At 44.1% G+C, this 9879-nt stretch overlaps 1 protein-coding gene across 1 annotated transcript; it reads left to right on the plus strand.

Moving 5' to 3' along the window:
- Nucleotides 1–1657: 1657 nt before the first annotated feature.
- Snrpe (small nuclear ribonucleoprotein polypeptide E) lies at nt 1658–8270 on the plus strand. The gene is made up of 5 exons (XM_050147834.1): nt 1658–1780; nt 2155–2181; nt 3045–3107; nt 5685–5763; nt 8059–8270. The coding sequence occupies exons 1-5, from the start codon at nt 1727–1729 to the stop codon at nt 8112–8114; spliced, it is 279 nt and encodes a 92-aa protein (XP_050003791.1). The 5' UTR covers nt 1658–1726; the 3' UTR covers nt 8115–8270.
- Nucleotides 8271–9879: the final 1609 nt, after the last annotated feature.

Here is a 9879-nt window from a genome sequence, read left to right on the forward strand (position 1 = left end):
TGCTCAGGGATTGGTTGGTTTTCTGCTCAGGGATTGGTTGGTTTCTCTACACAGGGACTGGTTGGCTTTCTGTTTTGTTGGTCAGGGCAGATTTGGCTCTGGTTTCAGGACCAAAGTGTGTTTTTTTCACTGGCCATTTTTAGCCTTGGGCTCTAATTTCAGGGCCAGGGCATATTTCTTTTACTGACTCTGATTCTAGGATCAAAGTGTGTTTCTTTGGCTCTGGTTTCAGAGTCGGGGTGCATTTCTTTGGTTCTGGGTTCAGGGCTAAAGATTTCTTTCACTGGCTTGGGTCTCAGAGCTAGGGTGTGTTTCTTTCTCACTGGCTTTGGTTTCACAGATGGGGTGGATTTCTTTGGCTGGCTCTTTGTCCCTACGAAATGCATGTGGGTTTTTTTTTTTTTTTTTGAGATAGGGTTTCTCTGTCTAACAGCCCTGGCTGTCCTAGAACTCTCTTTGTATACTACATTGGCCTCGAACACTCAGAGATCTGCCTGCCTCTCCCTCCGATGTGCTGGAATTAAAGGTGTGTGCCACCATCGCCCAGCAAACATGTTTTGACTTACATTTCCAATTTATCTCAAATTTATCAGTTTTAACCCTGTGTGGCTTGTTTCATTTTGTTTTTGTTTTTTGTTTGTTTTTGAAACAAGGGCTCTTGTAGCTTATATTGATCTGGAACACACTATTTAGCAGATGACCTTAAACTTCCATGAGCTGAGATTACTGGTGCCGGCAAATCTTTTTTTTAATTTATTTATTATGTATATAGGGTTCTGGGCACCAGATCTCATTATAGATGGGTGTGAGCCATCATGTGGTTGCTGGGAATTGAACTCAGGACCTCCAGAACAGCAGTCAGTTCTCTTAACCTCTGAGCCATCTCTCCAGCCCCGGCAAATCTAATATAGTTCAAGAACCCGTGTGCATTATTACCTCCTTGAGTTTTCAGTCCTGCAGAAGGTACGTTTAAGTCTCCAGGCATTTTATACAGGCGCGTGCCTATAATTCCAACACGCGGGAGACAGGCAAGCAGAAGTCTATGAGTTCGAGGCCAGCCTTGGTGTAGACAAGAGCGAGTTCCAGGACAGTCAAGACTACACAGAGAAACCCTGTCTTGAAACAAACAAATTAATTAATTTTCACTTCAGAGGAGAGCGAATCAGAGATGTTGAGTCCTAACATTAGTCGCACAACTCAAAGAGGGATCTGAGCCCAGCAAGCCTATTTGAGCACTTTCAAGCTAGAAGAGATTGCCATCTTCAGCTGCCACCAACAGTAACTGTATAAAGGTGATGAGACTTGAATCTGTTATTGGCATAAACCACAGCGACACCATTGCTTCGGGCATGACAATCCAGAATGAATAAGGGAGGTCTGCAGATGGTGTTGGATAAGATGCTCCTCACTGCGCAGCTATCAAGCCTAACTTCAGAACAGCTCTCAAAATAGTCCCTAAGCAGAAGCAAGCCAACTGTTGCGCAGGCGCCTGGCCGAAGCCCTGTGCGCCCCCAGCCTTCCACCAGGCGGCGCGGGAGGACCAACCTTGGAGGACAGCCTGCGGAGGTAATAAGCATAGAAAAAAGGCGCCTCGTGCCTAGAGAGGCGTTTCCCAGGAGCGGCTCCGGTTGCCTATGACTACATGCACTTCCGTTTCCAGGTCGGTCTTCCGGAAGTCGCTGTCTGAGGAGGCCTTCCTGTTCGTGCGGTCTTTGTGACTTCCACCATGGCGTACCGCGGCCAGGGCCAGAAGGTGCAGAAAGTGATGGTGCAGCCCATCGTATCCTACGCTGCGTGTGAACTCTGGACTTTGGGTCCATAGACGCCGTGAGCGTCCCCACGGGCGGGGAGCAGGGGAGCCCATTGCGGGCCGCTCTTCCCGTGAGGCCCCGGGGCGGCCGAGGCGGCGGGAAAGCGCGCGGAGTTGAAGGGCTGCGGGAGGCGGGCTCGGGCGGCCCGTGCGGGGCGGGCCACCAGGGAGAACTTTGGAGAAACGAGGGCGGGGGGAGGGAGTGGGTGCCTTCTGAGTTTCTAGGTGGTCACTAGTGTTTGCGGGTGCGGCCGGGCCTGGTGTTGGGGCGCTGGAGAATCAGGTGAGGGCGGGAGCAGAGTCTCTACTGTCTGCAGTTCTTTTCCTTGATCGCCGCGGTGCAGAACCTCATCTTCAGATACTTGCAAAACGTACGTAAGTTATTTGTTAACTGTCTTCTTAAGGTCACTGAAATGAAAGTTGCGCTTCTTTGGCCATTTGTACCAGCATCCCTGATCCTGTGCTGTAGACTTAAAAAAAAAAAAAACCCGGGGGGGGGGGGAACCACCGTTGAGAATAAGGCTGCCGGGAAAGCGCAATTAATAAGATGGTGTACGTCTGTGCCTCACTCAACGAGCATTCAATTCCGTTACTCTCTGCAAGAACTAAATCACTCACATGATCTGTTGGTAAACTTGACAGTGCCATTTGAATATTGTTTTTCCCTTAGCTGAACTTCAAAATGAAGAAAGTAAACCTAAAAAAGGAAAAGTTAGAGACAGAGGAGTGAGTGGCAAATGCCCCTTAGGAGAGACTTTTAACAGTGTTAATTTTAGAATGTTACAACAAAGATAAAAAATCGTTTTAAGCCTGTGTCATTTTTAATCGCTGGAATTGAGGTTAGACGTGTGACAAGGAAAATTGACAAGGGAGGGGGCGACATTCTCACGATTTTGAATCTCGATTTTGCTTAAGGTCTTGGTAGATAGAAACTTTCTTGTGTGTGTGTGTGCCATGTTGTGAACAAGTTTAACTGTAAATGTATTGATGCTGGGAGCAGTGATAAAGTCTTGAGAATGTAGGAAAATTAGTTTGAACGGCCCTGTCCGAGCATTTATTAAATAAAAATGTTTCTCAGCAAGTTAACCGAGATACCAGCTCTTAGATGTAGACTACTGACTTACAGTGTTTGCCTTATATTCATTGGAACCTTTCTATAAGTCATTCACTATGAAATCAAAGTAATGGTGCGGGCGTGTGTGGATTTCTAAAAACATTCTTATTTTTATTTCAGAGGTCTCGGATTCAGGTCTGGCTGTATGAGCAAGTGAATATGCGGATAGAAGGTTGTATTATTGTGAGTACCCAGGCCGCTTTTCTCAGTTTATTAGAAAAAGACATCTTGGGAAATGGCCAGCTAGAGCAATATACAGGAAGTCAAGGACCCAACCCAAGGAAGAATCTTCAGGGCCCACATTATTTAGCCTTGCTTTAGTTGTTAGGTTTAGATGGCTTCTTTCTTTTTAAGATTTATTTGTTGTATGTGCATTGGTGTTTTGCCTGCATGTGTGTCTGTGTGAGTGTGTTGGACCCCCGGAACTGGAGCTACAGTTGTGGGCTGCCACATGGTTGCTGGCAGTTGAACTCCGGTCCCTGAGCCACCTCTCCAGACCCTGATAGTTCTTTTCTTAAAAGAACTTAAAGGGAGAATTAAACTTTTCAAGAACTTTGGGGGCTGGCGAGATGGCTCAAAGGTTAAGAGCACTGGCTACAATTCCCAGCAACCACATGGTGGGTCACAGCATCTGTAATGAGATCTAGTGTCCTCTTTTGTCATGCAGGCAGAACACTGTATACGTAATAATAAGTAAATCTTTAAAAAAGAAGAACTTAGTTTGTGAGGCAAGGAAACAATCAGATCAAAATCCGAGGGGGGTGGGCAATGCCTCCAGATCTAGTAGGGTTAAATGAGGCACAAGAACAGGATACCTTAGCAGTGTGCTTGTTGTTTGCTTGGTTGGGCTTATGCTTTTATTGTTATTTTGGTGGTTCCTGGGATCAAACTCAGGATTTAGATTTGTTTTATGAGTGTCTTGTGTGTGTGCTTGTGTATGTGTGTTTGTGTGCCCACCCACACAGGTCAGAAAATGGGTGGTTTTGAGTCACATGGTGCTGGGAACCAAGCCTGGGTCCTCTGCAAGACCAGCAAGTGCTCTTATGCCATCTCTTAACTACCGTGCCATTTCCTGGCCTTTGGATTCTTTGTGTGTGGCAGAAGACTCTGCTTGGAAATCCTTTTGTCTGAGCCTCCTAAGTGTTGAAATTAATAGCCGTGGGAATTCTTGTTTTTATTTTTTTAAAAGATTTATTTTTATGCGCAATGGTGTTTACCTGCATGTGTTTGTGTGAGGATGCCCGATCCTCAGAAGCTGGAGTTAAAGACAGTGGTGAGCTGCCATGTGGTGCTGGAAACTGAACCGAGTCCTCAGGAAGAACAGCCAGTGCTCTTAACTGTGAACTGTCTCTTGGACCCTGTCTTTGTTTATTCTTGAGGAATGGTATTGCTGTGTAGCCAGGGGAGGCCTTCAATTTACAATCCTTTCTCAGCCTCCTGAGATTTACAGGCTTGCACTAGGCCATGTTCAACCCCAGTAATACTTCTTGTTTGTGGCAGGAAGCGTGGATGTTCATATTCATGTGTGTGTCTGCAAGAGGTAGACATTGGGTCTCTTCTATTGTTCTCCATCTTTTCTTTTTTGTGACAAGATCCCTCACTGAGCTTGGAACTCATGGGTTTGACAAGACTAGTTGGCCAGCAAACCCCAGAAATCCTCATGTGTCTTTCCAGCACTATGTGCAGGTCTAGGCCACTGTGCCCTGCTTTATTTGTAAGTGCTAGGAACCCAAGCTCATTTCCTTGTAATTGCGAGTACTTTATCAATTGAAGTCTCTCCCTGGTACCCCCTCCCCCGCCTCCAAACTGCTGACTGCTTTGGAGGAAAAATAAACCCTTCTGGGAGTGTTGTTGGCGTACTTTGTTATTTTATGTAGATAGTGTCCATCAGTGATCTCTTACCAGTTGGAAGACAAGCTTAATAATTTGTGGAAGCAGTGCTTGTGAGAACAGGAGAGAGCAGTGGCAGGCGGTAGTCCGTGTGTATATGTGTATGAACGCACATACTGGATTGGGCAGGTTATAAAAAGATAGAGTATCTGCCTAGCGTATCTAGTGAATGTTTAAGTTCAGTAGATTGAAGAAGCACTTGGGATCCCATCCTAGCTTTCTTTGCTATTTAAGACAAGCAGGCTAGAGATGCGCCTCATTGGTAAGCCACTTCCCTAACATGTGTGGGAGTCCCTGAGTTCTCAGCAGCAGTACCACCACCCAAAAATTATTTTTTTTAAATACCCCAAGAATTGTGCATGTCACATTTGACAAGGCCTGGTGGCACACACCTGTAATCTCAGCATTTGGAGTAGAGAGAGATGAGAGGCTCGGGAGTTTGAGACTGTCCTTGGTTACATAGGAAGTTTGAGGCAAACATAGGCCACATGAAATGCTATCTCAAAAATAAGAGGCTATTTGATGGCTCAGCAGATAAAAGCATTTCCTCCAGAGGATCAAGTTCAGTCCCCAGTACACACATTTGATGGCACTCAACCGCCTGTACTTCCAGTGAATGGATCCAGTGCCTCTGCCTCCTGGGGCACCTGCATTCTGTGCGTACATCCACCCACAAATAAACACATACACATAATAAAAAATTAAAAACCTTTGAAAGAATACAAATAGATTAATAAGTATATCTTTAGTGTCTGAGCTGAAAGATCAGTGAAGGGATAAACTTCTAAAGGTAACTCATTTCTGAATCTAATTATTCTTTAGAATGGTTGTGTGTTGTTTACTTGAAATGACTTGTCAATTGACTTCCAGGGCTTTGATGAGTACATGAACCTCGTATTAGATGATGCAGAAGAGATTCACTCTAAAACAAAGTCAAGGAAACAATTGGGTAAGAATACAGTTGGCTTTACAGATTTCTCTCGAGTTAGCTACCAGACTTGAATGACTTGAAGCTGAATTTGTGTTTAAATTTAGTTTAAATTTGCACAGTTGCTTTTGAAGTCATCTTCTGCTACTTATTCCTTTACCCACTCCTTTGTTTTTGTTTTGTTTATTGGTAGGATCTCATGTAACCCAGAATACTCTTAGTCTTGCTAAGAATGACACGGAACTCCTGACTTGCCTGCCTCCGTCTCCCCAGTACTAGGATCATAGGCATTTGCCGCCATGTCCAACTAATGATGTTAAAGTTAAATCTTTTGGTCATTACTGGTGTTCACTTATGTTTAACACTGAGCAGATTTCACAGTTGACTGTTTCCTTAAAATTTGATCCCTTGGGTCTGTGACATAGTTCATGAGTATTTCTAATTCATCTCTGGTTATTTCTTTTCAGGCTTCGGTATATTTATCCTTTTCCACCCGGCCATTAAATGTTTGAGGCTGGGTTCCAGCTCTCCTTTGACTTTTTCCCTAGGTACTTAATAATATCACAGTTTCAGTTACTAATCTATGCACTGATTACCATATTCGTGTGTCTAGTCCAAACCTCTTCTCTGAACCTGTTCATCATATCAGAAGGCAAATTCACTTTCTTCATACACACTGTTTAGCGTGGGTTTGGTGTTTGCCACCTTACTAACAGTTTCCTTTTTGAAACTCTGTGCTAACTTTATTAACTTTTGCTTGAAATTCTTCATTGCCAGCTGGGTGGTGGTAGTACGCAGTTTTAGCTTCGATCCCAGCGTTCTGAGGCAGAGGCAAGTGGGTCTCTGAGTTCAAGGCCAGCCTGATCTGTAGAGTAGTTCCAGAACAACTAGGGCTACACAGAGAAGCCCTATCTCAAGAAACATTTTTTTTTAAAAAAAAAAAAAAAAAAGGAAAAGAAATTCTTCGTTGCCTTTCTATTTTTCCTATGAAAGGACAAATTTTGTTTTTGCGGAAACCAGATCAGGCCATGTCTTCACTCATCTTGTGACCTGCTGTCCCATTTTCTGAGTACTCACCATGCTTGTCTTTGTTCAGTTCTTTACACCTGCACATTTGCCCTGCTTTCTGTTTGAGGTAGAGCTCCCTGTTTAGCTCAGGCTGGCCTTAACTTTGCTTCATTTTCCTGATTGTGTTTTAGGGTTACATTTCAGGTTACATTTACATACATTGTTTCCTGTGTCTTCAGAACTCAGATCAAATATACCTTTCTCTAAGATACCCAGAATTTAGCCAAGCAGCTGTGGCACACACCTTTAATCCTAGCACTCAGGAGGCAGAGGCAGGCAGATCTCTGTGAGTTCGAGGCCAGCCTGGTCTAGTAGAGCTAGTTCCAGGACAGGCCCCAAAGCTACAGAGAAACCTTGTCTCAAAAAAAACCAAAATAACAAAAAAAAAAAAACCCAAAATTTATTTTGGTTTTCCTTGAAATGGGAGGAGATGGGGTGTGGTGTGGTGTGGTGAATTTGTAGTGATACACTTACTGTTTTACCACTGCCTCTGTGTAAGACTAGATGCTCAGTAAGTGCACGAGTCATGTCCTGTCTGACTCAGTAAGCTCAGTAGCTGACTCAGTGCTTGACACAGAAGAGAGTTTAAAAAGCCAGGTAACAAGAAGGAATCTTAATCAAGGGATGATACTGAGTGTTTTATCTTTTGTTAATAGTGCTCACTGAATCATTTATCCATGGTAAGGTTCAGATACTCTCTTTCTTGAACCCTAATGATTGTTTTGGACTTAAACTGAATAGATGGAAAACAGTCTAAGGAATGATAGTGTTGTTTGCTTTTGAGGTGCTCTTGTTCTATAGCCCAGGCTGTCCTTAGACCTGCGTCCTACCTTAGCCTCTAAGTGCTGGGATTGCGGGGGGCATACAGTGTCTTCCCCCAGCAGGTGGACTTCATAACTTATTGACAGTTTCGGAGATAGGATTGAAATACACTACATTTTCCAAATTTGACAGACACCTCATTTAAAAACTTTTATGAATTTAATTTTGGGAGATACTGCTTCAAGACTTCAGTTGACGTAGACGGTAAGAACTTTAGAACAGTACTGCTTTAATTCTGCTCTTACAGAAAAGGTGCATATGTGCCAGTAGACCTGGCAGAGAGGCTTTCAAAATATGGGCACTTGAAACTGGTCACATACCTTTTTGTGAGCGTTATAAATCTCAAAATACTGTTTAAAACAGAAGTCTGATGCTGAAAGGTGACTGGCTGTGTGTCTGGTAATTAACAGCTTTCATTCTTTCCAGGTCGGATCATGCTGAAAGGAGATAATATTACTCTGCTCCAAAGTGTTTCCAACTAGAGACCGTCAGGAGCTTGAGAAGTTGAAGAGGGAGTGCAGTGATCTTAAAGGTGTCTTCTGTTGGGAGCATAGTCCAAAACATTTATTCCTGTTGTTTTAGTGGTCCTTATGTTATTATCAGGTGACAATAAATGCTGTGAGATTGTTTTATTACAATTTTGGTTGTTTGATTCCTGTGGCAAAATCCTTTTGCATAGTGGTTCTTCTAGTTGTTGGTATTGTAAGGTTCCTGAAGGAAGGGTTATCAGTTGCCCTGGGCATTTGCTTTTCTCAGCAGGGGTCTGTACCTTCTTGAGGCAAAGAGTAAGAATTCTGTTGTACAGGTAAGCTGCCAATGTTGGGTGAAAGAGGCTGGGGGTTACGAGTAAGCAGGCTTCTTCACTAGTGATAAATTCATCAGTTCTAATTGCTTGGGGTTGGAAGTGTAGTTCAGCAGTAAGTGCTCGTTTGTTGTGCAGGAGTCCCTGGGTTGATCCCCAGCTTAACAAAAACAAAAGCCCACTGACTGACTTCTGGGTGCAAAAACACTAGCATTTCTAAGTACAGAAGGCCGAGAACATGTTCATAGCTCTCTTTGCTTAGCACTTACTGAGACACTGAAGTCTTTTGAGAATTTGGTGGCCCATGCCTATAACCCTAGCAAGAGAATGGGAAGGATCTGAAGGTCAAGGCTTGTCTATGCTGCAAAACGAGACTGTTTAACAAGATCAGACTGGGAGGAATATTTGCGTATAGGCGAAGACAAACTTTAAAGTACATTTAAAATAAACTAAAGATGGATAAGCTGGGTTTTTTTCCCTTAGATTTTTGTTTATTATGTATACAGTTATACGGTGTTCTAATTGTAGGCCAGAAGAGGGCACCAGATCTCATTGTGGATGGTTGTGAGCCGCCATGTGGTTGCTGGGAATTGAACTCAGGACCTCTGGAAGAACAGTCAGCTCTTAACCACTGAGCCATCTCTCCAGGCCGATAAGAAACTTTTTGAGATTGGTATTTTGGGGGGGAAAAAAAAAGCCACAAAACACCTGGCAGATTGTTAGATAATGTTACAGCATGGTGAAGAAACAAGCCAGTTCATTCTCATCTTTTAAGACCTAGGTTCCTTCCCAAGGGATAAAGCTGGTGTTTGCTGTCGATTGCGTTGGGTGGGTCAGTCTAGGGGTTTGTAACCCACCCTGCAATCAGTTACTCCAGGGTCACGGAGGGGTGCTATCTGGAAAAGAATGGGCTAGGAAATAAGGAGAAGGCCATGCTAAGTTTGTCACAGCCTCTGTTTATTAGGGACGGGTTACAGTTTATATAGGGTAAGGAATGGGGGAGTGCACAGGGGCCTGGACTCTTGTCACGTGGTCCAGGTCACGTAGGCCAGGAGGTTATGTTCAGTCAGGTAGGCCAAGAAGTCACAAGTTGCCACACCTAGTTCCCTGGATAGCTGGAATATGAGGCAGGTTCCGCTAACAGATAACAGCTAATTGGGTGTGGGGTAGGTTTTGTCAATAGAATGATTCTTAACATAATTATGGGTGTGGGGTTCTCTGCAGACTCCCCAGGGAGTTCCTGTAATGATTTTTAGGAGGGAAATGGCTCCTCACAGTTTGGTCTGGGGAAATGTCTCAGTGGGTAAGCATTTAGCATGAGGACTGGAGTTAGGACCCCAGAACCTAATGAAAGCTGGGTGGCTGTGGTGGCCTGCCTATAATGTCATTGCCTAGGGAGGTAGGAAATGGAATCTGGGAGCAGCATCTACAAGCTGTGTGTTCAG

The sequence above is a fragment of the Alexandromys fortis genome, unplaced genomic scaffold (assembly GCF_014885135.2).
Source record: "Alexandromys fortis isolate MF-2015 unplaced genomic scaffold, M_Fortis_MF-2015_v1.1 scaffold_58, whole genome shotgun sequence".
Lineage (NCBI taxonomy): Eukaryota > Metazoa > Chordata > Mammalia > Rodentia > Cricetidae > Alexandromys > Alexandromys fortis.

Coding starts and splice junctions, on each gene's coding strand:
- Snrpe (XM_050147834.1), top strand. CDS start 1,727: ATGGCGTACCGCGGCCAGGGCCAGAAGGTGCAGAAAGTGATGGTGCAG. Junction 1,781..2,154: donor AAGTGATGGTGCAGCCCATC/GTATCCTACGCT, acceptor GCCGCGGTGCAG/AACCTCATCTTCAGATACTT. Junction 2,182..3,044: donor TCTTCAGATACTTGCAAAAC/GTACGTAAGTTA, acceptor TTTTTATTTCAG/AGGTCTCGGATTCAGGTCTG.